Source organism: Pan troglodytes, chromosome 1, assembly GCF_028858775.2.
Source record: "Pan troglodytes isolate AG18354 chromosome 1, NHGRI_mPanTro3-v2.0_pri, whole genome shotgun sequence".
Lineage (NCBI taxonomy): Eukaryota > Metazoa > Chordata > Mammalia > Primates > Hominidae > Pan > Pan troglodytes.
Genome location: NC_072398.2, coordinates 24086121 through 24105632, shown reverse-complemented (window position 1 = coordinate 24105632; position 19512 = coordinate 24086121). Strand labels below are relative to the sequence as shown.

General features: G+C 35.2%; 1 protein-coding gene across 1 annotated transcript in view; it reads left to right on the top strand.

The window, feature by feature from the left end:
* DNAH14 (dynein axonemal heavy chain 14) overlaps nt 1–19512 on the top strand; it is a 458298-nt gene that overhangs the window by 246894 nt on the left and 191892 nt on the right. The window contains exons 37-38 of the mRNA XM_054659353.2: nt 1973–2107; nt 9372–9587. Coding sequence (XP_054515328.1) covers nt 1973–2107; nt 9372–9587 — 351 coding nt within the window. The remainder of the gene's footprint in view (nt 1–1972; nt 2108–9371; nt 9588–19512) is intronic.

Below are 19512 nucleotides of genomic sequence, written 5' to 3'. Positions count from 1 at the left end.
GGCCTCAGGCCATGAATAAATATCAATGGCAGGTAGGCAGTGGTGGCTGCAGGCCTTGGGCAAGCCCCAGTGCTGCAAAGGTCTAGAGGCCATGGGCAGTGTGGTACCTGCTCTAGGATGTGACAAAAACAGTATTAAGAGGAAAGTTTATAGCACTGAATGCCTACATTAAGAAATTAGAAAGATCTCAATTAGCAATCTAGCATTGCACCCAACTGTACTATAAAAACAAGAACAAACTAATCCCAAAGCTAGCAGAAGAAAAGAAATAACTAAAATCAGAGCAGAACTGAAGAAAATTGAGAGATTGAGACCCAATAATCTATACAAAGGATCAATGAAACCAAAAGTTGGTTTTTTGAAAGGACAAACAAGATCAATAGACCACTAGCTAGATTAACAAAAAAAAAAAGGAAGATCCAAGTAAGTACAATCAGAAACAACAAAGATGATGTTATAAACTACCCTACAGAAATACAAAAGATCCTCAAAGACTATTACGAACACATCTATTTACACAAAATAGAAAATCTAGAGGAAATGGTTGAATTCCTAGAAACAAACAACCTCCCAAGATTCAATCAGGAGGAGACTGAAACCCTGAAAAGACCCACAACACGTTCCAAAATTGAGTCAGTAACAAAAACCTACCAAACAAAAAAAAAACCCTGGACCAGAAAGATTCACAGTCAAATTCTACCAGATGTACAAAGAAGAGTTAATACCAATGGTAATCAAATTATTCAAATAAAAAATCAAGTAGGGATTACTCCCAAACTCATTATATAAAATCAGTATTATCCTAATATCAAAATCAGGCCAAAACATGCAATACCACAATGAAAAAAGAAAACTACAGACCAACATCTTTGATGGACATAGTTGCAAAAATCCTCAACAAAATACTAGCAAACTAAATCCAGCAGGACATCAAAAAAAGTGAATTCACCATGATCAAGAAGGCTTGATTCCTGGGATGCAAAGTTGGTTCAACATATGCAAATTAATGAATGTGATTCACCACATAAACAGAATTAAAAACCATATGATTGGCTGGGCACAGTGACTCACACCTGCAATTCCAAGACTTTGGGAGGCAGAGGTGAGTGGATCACTTGAGACTAGGAGTTCAAGACCAACCTGGCCAACATGGAGAAACCCCATCTCTACTAAAAATACAATAATTGGCCAGCTGTGGTGGCACACACCTGTAGTCCCACATACTCAGGAGGCTGAGGCATGAGATCGCTTGAACCTGGGAGGCAGAGGTTGCAGTGAGTCCAGATTGTACCACTGCACACCAGCCTGGGCAACAGAGCAAGACTCTGTCTCAAAGAAAAAAAAAACAAAAACAAAACATATGATTGTCTCAGTAGATGCAGAAAAAGCATTTGATAAAATCCAACATCCCTTTTTGATAAAAAATCTCAACAAACTAGGCATCAAAGGAACATATCTTAAAAAAAGAGAGAAAGAAAGAAAGAAAGCCATACTGAATAGGTGGAAGCTAAAAGCATTCCGCTTAAGAATTGGAATAAGACAAGGATGCCCACTCACACCACTCTTATGCAACATAGTACGGGAAGTCCTAGCCAGAACAACCAGGTAAAAGAAAGAAAGAAAAGACATCCAAATAGGAAAAGAGGAAGTTAAATTATGCCTCTTTGCTGATGGTATGACTCTGTACCTGTTATTAAAATAAAAAATAAAAAATAAATTTTAAAAAACATAGCCAAGAGGCTCCTAAATCTGGTAAACAACTTCAGCAAAGTTTCAGGACACAAAATCAATGTAAAAAAAAAATCAGTAGCATTTCTATACACCAATAACATTCATGCTGAGAGCCAAATAAAGAACACAAACTCATTTATTATAGCCACAAAAAAATAAAATAGTCAATGGCTATAGAGATATATTGGTTAATAAACTTAAAATCATTAATGAATGAATAAATCTGTAAATTTTGTTTTAGGTTTGTGTTGGTGTGATGTTAGTGGGCCCAACAGGTGGAGGAAAGACAACAGTCAGAAGAATTTTGGAAAAAGCATTAACGCTATTACCAATTGCAGACTTCTTATCAGTTGCAGAAAGAAAATCTGCTTCAAAGGTAAATGTTCTGTTAAATAAAATGTTTCTCTATTTGTTCATATCTTATTTTACACTTTAATATTTTATGTTCTCTTTATACTGGTATTTTCATTACTCATTAAACTTATTGCTAGGAATTTTGTAGTTAAGAATCATAATGAGTGGGATTTTTAACTTAAATCTCAAACTGATCATTACTAGTTTAAAGAAACTATTGTATATTTATTTTGTATCTAGGCATCTTAATAAATGAACTTTTAATTTCTTATTGTTTTTAGGTATCAATTGAATCATCTTCAAATGAAAATAATTTTGTCTTTTTTTGAATATTTATATAACTTCTAATGAATTAACTTTCCAAGTTAATTTTAATTAATTTCCAAGTTAACATTAATACAATGTTAACTGTAATATTTCTTCCTTACTTTATCTGGAATGTATTTAATATTTATGCATTTAATATGATATTTGATCTTGGTCACTGATAAATATTCCTTTTCACACTTTGGAATTTTCTATTCACATTACACTTTGGTTTTTTTTTTTTTTTTGGCTGTTAGAATTTATTAAATTATTTTCAGCATCTATTTTTAAAATCTTTTAACTGATTAATGTAATAAACTATGTTGATTTATTAATGTTAACTTGTCTTTGAATTCCTTGCATAGTGCCTACTTAGTCATGATATATTTTTATTCAATATAAAGTCAGACTCCACTAAATAATATGTACTTCAATTACTTAGGTAGTGATTTATTGTTGGTAACATATTCCAAAAATTTACAAATTCAGATTCTTGGTTATGTGGATTTTTTTTCTGTTAGTGGGAAATATCCGGCTTCGAGATTATACATGTAGTAGTTCATAATCTTTTTGCTTTTCCCTTCATGCAAATTTTACTTCCTGAAAGATCTCAATTAGTTCTTACACAGTTATTATAACTAATAAGAGGTGAATTATCACAGCAATAATAATAATAACTAATATGTATGGACTACCTAAAAAGGTCCAAGCAGGGTGCCAAAACACTTTTGCTTGAATTATCTTATTTAATTCTCACAACAACTGTGAAGACAGTAATTTGCTTTATTAAAAACAGTTTTTTAAGTACAAAAGTAGTACATATAATTGTGAGAAATTTGGAAAATAAAATGTGAAGAAATAATAATCACCTAGAATGATAATACAGTAAAATGTGAAAACATATTACTGTATTAGCTTTGATTATTTATTCTACACTAAATATATTTTGAAATAACCGAGATAGTACCATGTATAAGAAATCTTAGTTTTTCCTACCTTGGGATTTTCACGTAATGTTATATGCTGAGAATTAACCTTATGACATTAAACATTTCTGACAAATATCCCAATTAATGTATTCTGTATATATGACTATACTATAATTTATTTAATGATTCTCACATGTTTCATAGTTTTAAATTTTTGTTTTTTAAAGATATAATTGTAATAAACATACTTAGGAATGGTAGTAGGACCTGAGGTGATGGAATTATTTTGGTCATCCTTAGTTTATGACTTTCTTCTTACTGGTCTGTTCAAGACCTTCTCTTTATTTTAGTTTAGTTTTGTTTAATTTATTTACCTTATTTCCTTATCTTTCTTTTTCCTCTTCATCATAGGAACACTCCTTGCTATATGCCTTTAGATATATGTGTGTCCTTAAAAATTTTATACCCAATAATGTAATTGCTGGTTGGCATGGTATAACTTCACCATGTATTGCCAGGTAAAATTCACACACTTGAGATAAACCATTTTAAAGTGTACATTCTGGTGACATTTAATATATTCACAATGTTATGCAATTACTACCTCCCTCTAATTTCCAAATATTTTTATCACCCCAGGAGAACACCCCTTTCTCATTAAGAAATCACCCCCTATTCTCCTATCTTCCCATTCCCTGGAAGCCACTAATTGGCTTTCTCTTTCTATAGATTTGCCTCTTTTGGCAGAGATGTATATAGATATATATCTGGGTTGTTTCTACCTTTTGGATGCAATGAATATTACTGTTGTAAACATTTGTGTACAAGTTGAGTAGACATATGATTTCATTTCTCTTGGATAAATACCTAGGAATAGAATTGTTGGGTCATATGGTAATTCTGTGTTTAGCTTTTTGAGGAACCACCAAAGTGTTTTCCACAGTAACTACATCATTTTAAATTGCCATTAGCAATGTATGAGGCTTTCTGTTTCTCCATATCCTCACCAACATTTATTATTTCCCATTCTAGTGGATGCGAAGTACTATCTCATTGTAGTTTTGGTGTTGAATACCTTTTCATATGCTTATTGGCCATTTGTGTATCTTCTCTGGAGACATGTCTGTTCATGTCTTTGTCCATTTTTAAATTGTTGTCTTTTTGTTGTTCAGTTGTGAGAGTTCTTTATATATTCTGGACACAAAACTCTTACCAGATTGTGATCTGCAAATTTTTTTTCCTGTTTTGTGAGTTCTCTTTTCCCTTTCTTGATGTGAAGCGTAGGGGTCCAACTTCGTTCTTTTACATAGGGATATCCAGCTCTTCCTGCACCATTTGTTAAAGTCTATTATTTTCCCCACTAAATGATCTTGGCATTTTTTGTTGAAAATCAGTTGGCCACAGATGTTTGGGTTTGTTTCTGGTCTCACAGTTCTATTTCATTGTTCTATATGTCTTTCCTTATACCAGAATAGATATGTTGTGATTGCTATATAGTTTTATATAGTAGTCTCCCTGTATCCATGGTTTTTACTTTGCACAGTTTCAGTTACTCATAGTCAACTGTGGTCCAAAAACATTAAATGGAAAATTTCAGAAGCAAACAATTCATAAGCTTTAAACACTACATTACAATGCCTACATCATTCACCTTAGTTCATCTCTTTATATTGGCATTTTATCATATCATCATCACAAGAAGAGTGAGTACAGTACAATAAGACATTTTGTGGGAAACAAAGATGACATTCATATCAGTTTTAAGTTATTATATCATATTGTTTTAATTGTTCTATTAATTATTGTTAACATCTTACTGTGCCTAATTTCTAAAACTTTATCACAAGTATGTATCTATAGGGAAAAACATAATATATAAAGGGTTCTGTAATATCTGTGGTTTCAGGCATCCACTAGGTGCCTTGGAATGTATCCCCTGGGGATAAAGGCGGATTATTGTAGTAAGTTTTGAAACTGGGAAGTGCAAGTTCTCCAACTTTGTTTTTTTGTTTTTTGGACATTTTGTTATTTGGGGCTCTGTGCAATTCCGTATGAATTTAAGGATTGGCTTTTCCATTTCTGCAGAAAAGGCCATTGGAATTTTGATAGGAATTGCGTTGATCCTGTAGATCATTTTGGTGAACACTACCATCTTAATAATAAAGTTTTGTGATTGATGAACACAGATGTCTTTCCATTTTTATATCTCTGATTTCTTCTGCAAAGTTTGCTAGTTTTCAATACACAAATCTTTCTCCTATCATTAAATTTATTCCTAGGCATTTTATTCTTTGGAATCCTTGTCTTATTCCTGATTTCAGTCTTTCACCAATTAAGTATGGTGCTAACTGTGAGTTTGATAAATACCCCTTATCAAGTTAGGGAAGTTTACTTCTCTTCCTAGTTTTCTGAGCATTTTTTACCATGAAAAGGTGTGAAATTTTGTCAAATGCTTTTTCTGTGCCTTTTGATATGATCGTGTGGTTTCTTTCCTTCGTTTTACTATTGTGGTGGGTTACATTGATTGATTTTCTTATGTTGAACTACCCTTGCATTCCTGGTCATGGTGCATGACCAGGAATTGTGCTTGGTCATGGTGATAATCCTTTAAATGTGCTGTTGGATTCAGTTTGTTAGCATCTTTTTGAGGATTTTTGCATATATATCCTTAAGGGTTATTGGTCTGTAGTTTCCTTTTCTTGTGCCGTCTTTGGGTATGCTATCGGAGTAATGCTGACCTCATAGAATGTATTAGAAAGTGTTTCCTAGTTTTCTTTCTTTCTTTCTTTTTTTCTTTTACAAGAGTTTGAGTAGGATTGTTGTTAATTCTTCTTTAAGTGTTTGGTGGAATTTATCTACCACTTGTAGTTGGACTGTTCTTTGTTGGAAGTTTTTGATTATTGTTATGGGTCTTTTGAGATTTTCTATTTCTTCTTCAGTTGGTTTTGGTAATTTGTGTGTTTTTAGGAACTTGTCCATTTCATTTTGCTTGAAAAAAACTTTGTTTTACTTTCAAACTGTGTATTTGAACTATTGTCTTTGGGTTTAAAGTCAGTCTCTTGTATGCAACATATATTTGGATCATGTTTTTGTTTCTTCACTATGCCAATTTCTTCTTTTAATTGGCAAACTTAATCTATTTTATTTTGATTACTGATGATGGACTTTTGCCTTTTTGCGATTTTATTCTATGTCTTGTATCTTTTTTGTTTCTCAATTCCTCCAAAATTGCCTTTTGTGTTTGATTTTTTTCTAGTGTAACATTTGGATTCCTTCTTCATTTCCTTTTCATTTTTTACTCATTTTTAAAATAGTTACCTGGGAGATTGCAGTTAACAACTGTTAGGGTCTGAATTGTGTCCCCCCACCCAAAATTCATGTGTTAAATCTCCAACCGACAGTACCTCAGCTTGTATCTCCCCTTACTCATGGGGAATACATTCCATGACCCCAAGTGGATGCCTGGGGCCACAGATAGTACTGAACCCTATATATACTATGTTTTTTCCCATACATACATATCTATGATGAAGTTTAATTTATAAATTTGACACAGTAAAAGATGAATGATGACAACTAATGAAATAGAACAATTATAACAATATGATGTAATAAAAATTATGTGAATGTGATCTTTATCTCTCAAAATATCTTATTATACTGTACTCACCCTTCTTCTTGTGTCTGTCAATCTGATAACTGAGTTGTTACTGAGTGACTGATTAGTAGGTAGATTTATGTCCCAGGTGGGACAGAGCCAGATGGTGCAAGATTTCATGAAACTACTCAAAATAGCATGAAACTTAAAACTTACAAATTGTTTATTTCTAGAATTTTCCATTTAATATTTTTGGACTGCAGTTGACCACAGGTAAATGCAACTGCAGAATGTGAAACTATAGAAAAGGGAGGATTACAGTATATTTGGAGATACAGCCTTTAAAGAGGTGATTAAGTTAAAATGAGGCTATTATAGCAGGCCCTAATCCAATTTGACTTGTGTACTTATAAGAAAAGGAAATTTACAAACACAAAGTGACATTAGAGGTGTGTGTATGCACAGAGAAAATACCACATGAAGACACAGTGAGAAGGCAGTTATCAGCAAGTCAAGGATTGAGGCCTTGAAGAAATCAAACCTGCTAACAACTTGATCTTAGACTTTTACTCTTCAGAGTAAAAGAGAAAATAAATTTGTTGTTTAAGTTACCCAGACTGTGGTATTTTGTTGTGGCAGCCCTAGTAAACACATAACTACCAATCCAGTAGAACTGATACCAACTTAACTTCAATAGCAGGCATTAATTCTACTCCTTCCCAGCTCTGTTCCCTGCTTTATGTTGTCAGTGTCACAAACTATATCTTTATATATTGTGTACCCATTAATATAGATTCATTATTATTGTTTATGCATTTATTTTTTTAATTATATAGGAAAAAAAGAGGAGTTACAAATCAAAAATAAAGTAATAGTGGCTTTCATATTTACCTTAACCAGAGATCTTTATTTCTTCAAATGGCTCTGAGTTACTATTTATTGTTTTTTTCATTTGAGCCTGAAGCATTTATCCCTTTATTCATCCCTTCAGCATTTTCAGTAGGGTAGGTTTCCCAGGGATGAACTATTTAGCTTCTGTTTATCTGAGAATGCCTTAGTTTCTCCCTCACTTTCATAAGATGGTTTTGCTGCATATAGAATTCTTGGTTGACAGTTTTGGTTTTTAGTTTGTTTGTTTTAGCACTTTCTATCATCCCATGCCTTCTGGCCTTTGTGCTTTCTGATGAGAATTGACTTTTAATTTTGCTGAGGATCCCTTGTATTGCCTCTCTCCTGCTACTTTCAAGATTTTGCCTTTGGACATTAATAGTTTGATTATAATGTGTGGATCTCTTTGTGTTTATTTTTCTTTGTGTTTCATGAGTTCTTGGATTTGTATTTTATATCTTTCATTAATTGGAAAATTTGGGGCCAGTATTTCTACCAACATTTTTTTCTACTTTTTCTCTCTTTTCTTCTTCTGGAATTACCATAATGTATCGATTGATATGCTTTATGGTATTCCGTAGGTCTCTTGGACTCTGTTTATTTATTTTATTCTTTTTTCTTTCTTCTCTTCAAATGGGTAATTTTGGCTTCCCTGTCTTCAGGTTTGCTGATTCTTTTTTTATCTGCTTAAATCTGCTATTGAATGCCACTGTTGATTTTTATTTCAACTATTTTATTTTTCAGCTCTATAAACTCTATTTGGTTCCCTTTTATAATTTATGTATCTTTAATGATAGTTCCTACTTGTTCTTACACCGTTTTCCAGTTTCCTCAGACTTGATCTTTGCTGGGGTAGTTTTTGACTGATTAGCTGGGCCTGCTCTGAGTCTAGTGATCAAGCTTAAGATGAAAGTTTCAATTCATCTCAGGTCTTTGAGCATACATCTTGACGCATATGGCTTTCAGAATTCCCCCATATGAATGTCTTAATTTCCCAAAGATTTTACCCAAACTTCTCCCTGAGGCCTTATATGGTCTGTCGTATGTTTCTACCTGTAATCTCTTGCCCTAGGCTTCCAAAGGTCTGTAATCTCTCTGAAGAAGTGCCTGCCAATTTTTCTGCCTGACATCTGGGATACATAAAACGAGACCAGATATTCTGGCAAGACAGGTTAAAATATTGCAAATCAGGTTAATTTCAGTGTCAATTCTGACCTTAAGCTTAAAAGTGTGTTCTATTGTCTCTCACATTTATACTCAACCCTGTCCTCAGACACATTACATGCCAGTTTATATACTGTGTTCCTGGATTAGGCACAGATTTTTTTCCACTTTTTCTCGGGGTACTGTTTGTAGTATTACAATTTTTTAAAAGAATGATTTGTATATTATGGCTAATTTTAAGAAGTCAATATTTACTGTTCCTTGCAAATTGCTACCTTTATATAAAATCTTTTTTTGGTGTGAAAGATTTCTCCTATAACCTTTTAATAATAAGAATGTAAATAAACTAAATAATTGGTCTATAGTTAATGTCTTTAAAAACTACACTGGATTTTTCCCAGATTTCAGAAAGAAAAGGAAAAGTAGATATTTGTGTTTTAAATCCAAAGTGTATCACTCTCAGTGAACTATATGGACAACTGGATCCTAATACTATGGAATGGACTGATGGATTATTATCAGCAACAATTCGAAGTTATGTATATTTTAACACACCAAAGAACACAAAGAAAGACATTGATCTCAGACTAAAGTCAAGAATCTCAGATTTATCCAATGTAAGTTTAGTATTGAATGAATATTTTTATTTAACTAATGTGGATTATTTAATTGCTTATCCAAAGACTGATATTAAAACATCATTAGACATCTATTAGTGTAAAAGTAAATTTAAAAATGTTATGAATAGTTTTTAAAAAGAGAAAAATTATGTTATTAAAAAATGGAAAATCTCCCATTGAATTTTTAAATAATCAGTAAATGATAGAATGAAGTTAAAGATATTTGCTTTTAAAGGAGCACAAAGTGAATTAAGTTTGAATGGAAAATGATCTAGTGATTCCAGCACCACCAAAATACCTTGCAAATTAACGAGACTAAAAAACCCTTTGTTAGAAAAGTGAATAAAGTATTTGATACAAAATTTATCACAGAATAAATACAAGTGGCAAAAAGGAAAATTTTTATTCTCATTAGCAATAACTAGAGATTGCTGGTAAATATCATTAGATAAAACACATTAACAAAAAGATGATGTTTAAAACCAAACAGAGAAGCCAAGTGTGGTGGCATACACCTGTAATCCCAGCTCCTCTGGAGGCTGAGGCAGTAGGGTCACTTAAGCCTGGCAGTTCAAGACCAGCCTGGTCAATATCACAAGACTCCATCTCAAAGAATAAGAATAAATATTAAAACTAAATAGGTTAATAAAGATTTTTTAAATGGGAAAACAATACATCATACTGAATGGGGAAAAACTGGAAGCATTCCCCTTGAGAACCAGAACAACATAAGGATGCCCACTATCACTACTCCTATTCAGCATAGTATTGCAGTTCCTAGCCAGAGCAATCAGGCAATAGAAGGAAATAAATGACATCCAGATAAGAAGAGAGGAAGTTAAGCTATCTCTGTTTGCAGACAATATGATTCTATACCTAGAAAACCCCATAGTCTCTGCCCAAAACCTCCAAATCTCATAAACAACTCAGCAAAGTTTCAGGATATAAAATCAAGGCACAAAAATTAGTAGCATTTCTATACACCAATAATGTCCAAGCTGAGAGCCAAATCAAGAACACAATCTCATTCACCATAGCCACAAAAAAGTAAAATACCCAGGAATACATCTAACCAAGGAGGTGAAAGATGTCTATAATGAGAATAACAAAACAGTACTGAAAGAAATCAGAGATGACACAAACAAATGGAAAAACATTCCATGGTCATGGATTGGAAGATTTGATATTGTTAAAATGGCCATACTGCCCAAAGCAATTACAGACTTAATGCTATTCCTATCAACTGCCAGTGACATTTTTCACAGAATTAGAAAAAACTATTATAAAATTCTTAGGAAACAAAAAAGAGCCTGAATGAAGCTGAAGGCATCATGTTACCCAATTTCAAACTATACTACAAGGCTACAGTAACCAAAACAACATGATAGTTATACAAATGCAGACACATAGACAAGTAGAGCAGAATAGCCCAGAAATAATACTGCACACTTACAACCATCTGATCTTTGACAAAGTTGACAAAAAGTTGCCGAAGTTTGAAAAAATAAGTAGTGGCCAAAGGGACTTCCTGTTCAATACATGGTGTTGGGATACCTGGCTAGATGAATGCAGAAGATTGAAACTGGACCCCTTCCTTTCACGATATACAAAAATCAACTCAAGATAGATTAATGATTTACATGTAAAACTTGAAACTATAGAAGAAACCTAGGAAAACCATTCTGTACATGTGCCCAGGCAAAGATTTCATGATGAAGACACCAAAAGCAATTGCAATGAAACAAAAATTGATAATTGGGACCTAATTAAAGAGCTGCTGCACAGAAAAAAAGGCTATCAACAGAATAAACAGATAACCTATAGAATTGGAGAAAATATTTGCAAATTGTGTATCCGATAAAGATCTAATATCTGGAATCCATAAGAAACTTAAACAAATTGGCAAGAAAAAAACATCCCCACTAAAAAGTGGGCAAATGATATGAACAGACACTTCTCCAAAGAAGATATACATTGAGCCAATAACCATATGAAAAAATGCTCATCATCACTAATTATTAGAAAAATGCAAATGAAAATCACAATGAGATACCATCTCACACCAGTCAGAATGGCTATTACAAAAAGTTAAAAAATAACAGATGCTAGCAAGGGTATGGAGAAAAGGGGACACACTGCTTGTAGGAATGTAAATTAGTTCAGCCACTGTGGAAAGCACAGTGATTTCATGATTTCTCAAAGAACTTAGAACTACCATTCAATCCAGCCATCCCATTATTGGGCATATATGCCCAAATTAACATAAATCATTCTACCATAAAGACACATGTATACATATGTTCATCACAGCACTATACAGAATAGCAAAGACATGGAATTAACCTAGATGCCCATCAATGGTAGACTGGATAAAGAAAATGTACATACATATACAGCATAGAATACTACAAAGCCGTAAGAATGAGATCATGTCCTTTGCAGCAATATGGATGGAGCTGGAGGCCATTATCCTAAGCAAACTAACTCAGGAACAGAAAGTCAAATACTACATGTTTTTGCTTATAAGTGAGAGCTAAACATTGACTACACATGGATACAAAGATGGGAACAATAGACACTGGGGCTTACTTGAGGGTGGAGGATGGGAGGATGGAGAGGATCAAAAAACTACCTATTGGATACTAAGCTTATTACCTGGGTAAAAATCTGTATACCAAACCCTCGAGACACGCAATTTATCTATATAACAAACCTGCACATATACCCCTGAACCTAAAATAAAAGTTAGAAAAAATAAATAAGGAACTATCAACTAAGTAAATGAGGAAAAGCTATAAATAGAAAATCGATAGAAAAATTACAGTTGTCATTAAATATATGAATATATGAAAAGATGCTCAGCCCAGCTATTATTCAAAAAAAAAGTTATAACAATGATAGGCACTTTTTTTTTCTCATCAGGTTTTCAAACCTTAACAATATTGATAGTGAATATTTTCAGTGTTAGCAAGGATATGTAGAATGATGGTGGGAGTGTTATTGCCACAAACTTTTGTAAAGTAATCTAATGGAATTTATTAAAAAATAAAATATGTATAACTTTTAACCCACAGTCTCACATTTTTTAAAAACTTATTTATTTATTTATTTATTTATTTATTTATTTATTTTTATTTCCATAGGTTATTGGGGAACGGGTGGTATTTGGATACATGAGTAAATTCCTTAGTGGTGATTTGTGAGATTTTGCTGAACCCATCACCTGAGCAGTATACACTGCACATAATTTGTAGTCTTTTATCCCTCACCCCCTTCCTACCCATTCCCCCTGGATCCCCAAAGTCCACTGTGTCATTCTTATGCCTTTGCATCCTCATAGCTTAGCTCCCCCTTATAAGTGAGAGCGTATGATGTTTGGTTTTCCATTACTGAGTTACTTCACTTAGAATAATAGTCTCCAATCTCATGCAGAGCTCTGTGAATGCCATTAATTCATTTTTATGACTGTAGTATTCCATAGTATACATATATATACAACAGTTTCATTATGCACTCCTTGATTGATGGGCATTTGGGTTGGTTTCATGTTTTTGCAATTGTGAATTGGGCTGCCATGAACATGTGTGTGCAATACCTTTTTCATGTAATGAGTTATTTTCCTCTGGGTAGATACCCAGTAGTGGGATTGCTGGATCAAATGGTAGTTCTACTTTAGTTCTTTAAGAAATCTCCACACTGTTTTCCACAGTGTTTGTACTAGTTTACATTCCCACCAGCAGTGTAAAAGTGTTCCCTGTTCACCACATCCACACCAATGTCTTATTTTTGATTTTTTGATTATGGCCATTCTTGCAGGAGTAAAGTGGTATTGTATTGTGGTTCTGATTTGCATTACCCTGATAATTAGTGATGTTGAGCATTTTTTCATGTTTGTTGGCCATTTGTATATCTTCTTTTGAGAATTGTCTATTCATATCTTTAGCCCACTTATTGATGGGATTGTTTGTTTTTTTCTTGCTAATTTGATGGTATTGTTTAGTTTTTTTCTTGCTAATTCACTTGAGTTTGTTGTAGATTCTGGATATTAGTCCTTCATCAAATGTATAGATTGTGAAGATTTTCTTCCACTCTGTGGGTTGTCTGTTTACTCTGCTGACTGTACCTTTTGCTGTGCAAAAGCTCTTTAATTAAGTCCCAGCTATTTATCTTTGTTTTTGTTGCATTTGCTTTTGGGTACTTGGTCATGAAATCCTTGCCTAAGCCAACGTCTAGAAGGGTTTTTTCAATGATATTTTGTAGAATTTTTATGGTTTCAGGTCTTAGATTTAAGCCCTTGATTCATCTTGAGTTGGTTTTTATATAAGGTGAGAGATAAGGATCCAGTTTCATTCTCCTATATGTGGCTTGCCAATTATCCCAGCACCATTTGTTAACAGAGTAGGGTGTCCTTTCCCCACTTCATGTTTCTATTTGCTTTGTCAAATATCAGTTGACTGTAAGTATTTGGCTTTATTTCTGGATTCTTTATATTTTTCCATTGGTCTATGTGCCTATTTTTATACCAGTACCATGCTGTTTTGGTGACTATGGCCTTATAGTATAGTCTGAAATCAAGTAATATGGTGCCTCCAGATTTGTTCTTTTTGCTTAGTCTTGCTTTGGCTATGTGGGCTCTTTTTTGGTTCCATATAAATTTTAGGATTGTTTTTTCTAGTTCTGTGAAGAATGATAGTGGTATTTTGACGGAAATTGTGTTGAATTTGTAGATTGCTTTTTTTGGCAGTATGGTCATTTTTACAATATTGATTCTACCCATCCATGAGCATGGAATGTGTTTCCATTTGTTTGTGTTGTCTGTGATTTCTTTCTGCAGTGTTTTGTAGTTTTCCTTGTCTTTCACCTCCTTCATTAGGTATATTCCTAAGTATTTTATTTTTTTGCAGCTATTGTAAAAGGTGTTGAGTTCTTGATTTGATTCTCAGCTTGGTTACTGTTGGTGTATAGAAGAGCTACTGATTTGCGTGCATTAATTCTGTATTTAGAAACTTTGCTGAATACTTTGTCATTTCTAGGAGCGTTCTGGAGGAGTCTTTAGGGTTTTCTAGGTAAACAATCCTGTCATCAGCAAACAGTGACAGTTTGACTTCCTCTTTATTGATTTAGATGCCTTTTATTTCTTTCTCTTGTCTGATTGCTCTGGCTAGGATTTCCAGTACTATGTTGAAGGGAAGTGGTAAGAGTGGGCATCCTTGTCTAGTTCCAGTTCTCAGAAGGAATGTTTTCAACTTTTTCCCACTCACTATTATATTGGCTGAGGGTTTTTCTTAGATGGCTTTTATTACATTGAGATATGTCCCTTGTATGCCAATTTTTTTTTTTTTAGATGGATTCTCACTCTGTTGCCCAGGCTGGAGTGCAGTGGTGCGATCTTGGCTCACTGCAAGCTCTGCGTTCTGGGTTCACACCATTCTCCTGCCTCAGCCTCCCAAGTAGCTGGGACTAAGGCACCCACCAACACACCTGGCTAATTTTTTGTATTTTTTAGTAGAGATGGGGTTTCACCGTGTTAGCCAGGATGGTCTCAATCTCCTGACCTTGTGATCTGCCCACCTCAGCCTCCCAAAGTGCTGGGATTACAGGCGTGAGCCACTGCACCCAGCCCCTTTTATGCCAATTTTGCTGAGACTTTTAATCATAAAGCAATGCTGGATTTTGTTTAATGCTTTTTCTGCATCTATTGAGATGATCTTGTGATTTTTGTTTTTAATTCTGTTTATGTGGTGTATCACACTTATTGACTTGCATATGTTAAATCATCCCTGCATCCCTGAAACCCACTGATCATGGTGGATTACCTTTTTGATATGTTGTTGGATTCAGTTAGCTAGTATTTTGTTAAAGATTCTTGCATCTCTGTTCATCAGGAATATTGGTCTGTAGTTTTCTTTTTTGGTTATGTCCTTTCCTGGTTTTGGTATTAGGGTGATACTGGCTTCATAGAATGATTTAGGGAGGATTCCCTCTTTCTCTATCTTGTGGAATAGTGTAATAAGATAGATTGGTACCAATTCTTCTTTGAACGTCTGGTAGAATTCTGCCGCGAATCTGTCTGGTCCTGGACTTTTTTTGTTGGTAATTTTTTCTGTTACCATTTTATTCTCACTGTTTGTTATTGGTCTATACAGGTTATCTAATTCTTCCTTATTTAAGCTAAGAGGGTTGTGTCTTTCCAGGAATTTATCCATCTCCTCTAGGTTTTCTAGTTTATGCACATAAAAGTGTTCACAGTAACCTTAAATGATCTTTTGTGTTTCTGTGGCGTCAGTTGTAATATCTACTGTTTCATTTCCAGTTGAGCTTATTTGGATTTTCTGTCTTCTTTTCTTGGTTAATCTTTCTAATGGTCTATCAATTTTATTTTTTCAGAGAACCAGCTTTTTGTTTTATTTATCTTTTGTATATTTTTTGTTTCAATTTCATTTAGTTCTGCTCTGATCTCGGTTATTTTCTTTCTTCTGCTAGATTTGGGTTTGGTTTGTTCTTGTTTCTCTAGTTCCTTGAAGTGTGACCTTAGAAAGTCAGTTTGTGCTCTTTCAGTCTTTTTGATATAAGTGTTTAGGGCTATGAACTTTCCTCTTAGCACTGCCTTTGCTGTATCCCAGAGGTTTCAATAGGTTGTGTCACTGTTGTCATTCAGTTCAAAGAATTTTAAAATTTCCATCTTGATTTCATTTTGACCCAGTTATCTTTCAGGAGCAGGTTATTTAATTTCCATGTATTTGCATGGTTTTAAAGGTTCCTTTAGGACTTGATTTCCAGTTTTATTTCCACTGCGGTCTGAGAGAGTGCTTGATATAATTTCAACTTTCTTAAATCTATTGAGACTTGTTTTGTGGCCTCTCATATTGTCTATCTTGGAGAAATTTCCACACACTGATGAATAGAATGTATATTCTGCAGTTGTTGAGTAGAATGTGCTGTAAATATCTGTTAAGTCCATTTATTACAGGGTATAGTTTAAATTCACTGTTTCTTTGTTGACTTTCTGCCTGATGACCTGTCTAGCACTGTCAGTGGAGTATTGAAGTCCCCCATTATTATTGTGTTACTGTCTATCTCATTTCTTAGGTCTATTCGTAATCGTTTTATAAATTTGGGAGCTCCAGTGTTGGGAACATATATATTTAGTATTGTGATATTTTCCTGTTAGACAAGGCCTTTTATCATTATATAATGTCTCTCTGTCTTTTTTAACTGCTGTTGCTTTAAAGTTTGTTTTGTCTGATATAAGAATAGCTACTCCTGCTCATTTTGGGTGTCCATTTGCATGGAATGTCTTTTTCCACCCCTTTATCTTAAGTTTATGTGAGTCATTATGTGTTAGGTGAGTCTCTTGAAGGCAGCAGATGGTTGGTGAATTCTTATCCATTCTGCAATTCTGTGTCTTTTAAGTGGAGCATTTAGGCCATTTACATTCAATGTTAGTATTGAGTTATGAGGTACCATTCCAGTCATCATGCTATTTGTTGCCTGTATACTTGGTTTTTCATTTTTTTGGTTTAATTGTTTTTTTTTATAGGTCCTGTGAGATTTATGCTTTAAAGAGGTTCTGTTTTGATGTGTTTCCAGGATTTGTTTCAAGATTTAGAGCTCCTTTTAGCAGTTCTTGTAGTGCTGGCTTGGTAGTGGTGAATTCTCTCAGCATTTGTTTGTCTGTATCTGCATTTGTTTGTTTGACTGTATCTGTCCTTCATTTATGAAGCTTAGTTTCACTGGATACAAAATTCTTGGCTGATAATTGTTTTGTTTAAGGAGGCTGAAACTAGGGCCCCAATTCCTTCTAGCTAGTAGGGTTTCTGCTGAGAAATCTGCTGTTAATCTGATAGGTTTTCCTTTATAGATTACCTGGTTCTTTTGCCTCACAGCTCTTAAGATCCTTTCCTTTGTCTTAACTTTAGATATCCTGATGACAATGTGCCTACGCGATGATCTTTTTGCAATGAATTTCCCAGGTGTTCATTGAGCTTCTTGTATTTAAATGTCTAGGTCTCTAGTAAGGCTGGTGAAGTTTTCCTCGATTATTCCCCCAAATATGTTATCCAAACTTTTAGATTTCTTTTCTTCCTTAAGAACACCAATTATTCTTAGGTTTGGTCATTTAACATAATCCCAGACTTCTTGGAGGCTTTGTTTATATTTTCTTCTTATTATTATTATTATCTTTTTGTCTTTGTTGGATTGGGTTAATTTGAAAACCTTGTCTTCAAGGTCTGAAGTTCTCCCTTCTGCTTGTTCAATTCTATTGCTGAGACTTTCCAGAGAATTTTGCATTTCTATAAGTGCATCCACTGTTTCCTGAAGTTTCGATTGTTTTTTATTTATGCTATCTATTTCATTAAAAATGTATCCCCTCATTTCTTGTGTTATTTTTTGACTTCCTTAAATTGGGCTTCACCTTTCTCTGGTGCCTCCCTGATTAGCTAAACAACTAACCTTCTGAATTCTTTTTCAGGTAAATCAGGGATTTCGTCTTGGTTTAGATTCATTGCTGGTGAGCTAGTGTGGTTTTTGGGGGCTGCTAAAGAACCTTATTTTCTCATACTAACAGAGTTGGTTTTCTGGTTCTTTCTCATTTGGGTAGGCTCTGTCAGAGGGAAGGTCTAGGACTCAAGACTGTTGTTCAGATTCTTTTGTCCCACAGGGTATTCCCTTGATGTAGTACTCTCCCCCTTTTCCTAGGGATGTGGCTTGCTGAGAGCCAAGCTGTAGAGATTGTTATCTCTTTTCTGAGTCTAGCCACCCAGGAAGTCTACCAGGCCCCAGGCTGGTACTGGGGGTTGTCTGCACAGAGTCCTGTGTTGTGAACCATCTATGGGTCTCTCAGCCACGGATAGCAGCAGCTGCTTCAGTGGAAGTGGCAAGGGGATAAAAGGGACTCTGTACGGGTCCTTAGCTTTCATTGTTTAATGCACTATTTTTGTGCTTGTTGGCCTCCTGCCAGGAGGTAGCACTTTCTTTCTTCCTTTTTTTTTTTTTTTCAAGACGAAGTCTTCCTCTTGTCCCCCAGGCTGGAGTGCAATGGTGCAATCTCAGCTCACTGCAACCTCTGCCTCCCAGGTTCAAGCGATTCTCCTGCCTCAGCCTCCCCAGTAGCTGGGATTACAGGCGCCTGCCATGATGCCTGGCTAATTTTTGTATTTTTAGTACAGATGGGGTTTCACCATGTTGGCCAGGCTGATCTCAAACTCCTGGCCTCAGGTGATCCACCTGCCTTGGCCTCCCAAAGTGCTGGGATTACAGGCATGAGCCACCACACCTGGCCCAGGAGGTGGCACTTTCAAGAAAGCATCAGCTGTGGTAGTATGGGGAGGAACAGGCAGTGGGCAGGCCCTAGAACTCCCAAGAGTATATACCCTTCATCTTCAGCTACCAGGGTGGGTAGGGAAGGACCCATTAGGTGGGGACGAGGCTAGGTGTGTCTGAGCTCAGACTCTCCTTGGGCGGGTCTTGCTGTGGCTGCTGTGGGGGATAGGAGTATGGTTCCCAGATCAATGGAGTTATGTTCCTAGGAGGATTATGGCTGCCTCTACTGTGTCATGCAGGTTGTCGGGGAAGTGGGGGAAAGCCAGCAGTCCCAGGCCTCACCCAGCTCCCACACAACCCAAAGGGCTAGTCTCACTCCCACTGTGTCCCCGCAATAGCACCGGGTCTGTTTCCAGGCAGAGGGTGAGCAGGGCTGAGAACTTGCCCCGGCTACCCATCTCCCAGCTGCAAAAGCAAGTAGGGCTTTCATGCTTCCTCCGCCTATGGAGTCTGCACACTGGATTCACGCCCTTCCCCGAGTTCTGACCAGGGGATTTCTCAATCAGTTCAAATTGTCACAAAGTTGAGCTAGAGGTTTTTTTCTCCCTGTGGCCTTTTCTCAATGCCTCTGTCAGCCCCCCACAAGGACCCCTGTGAG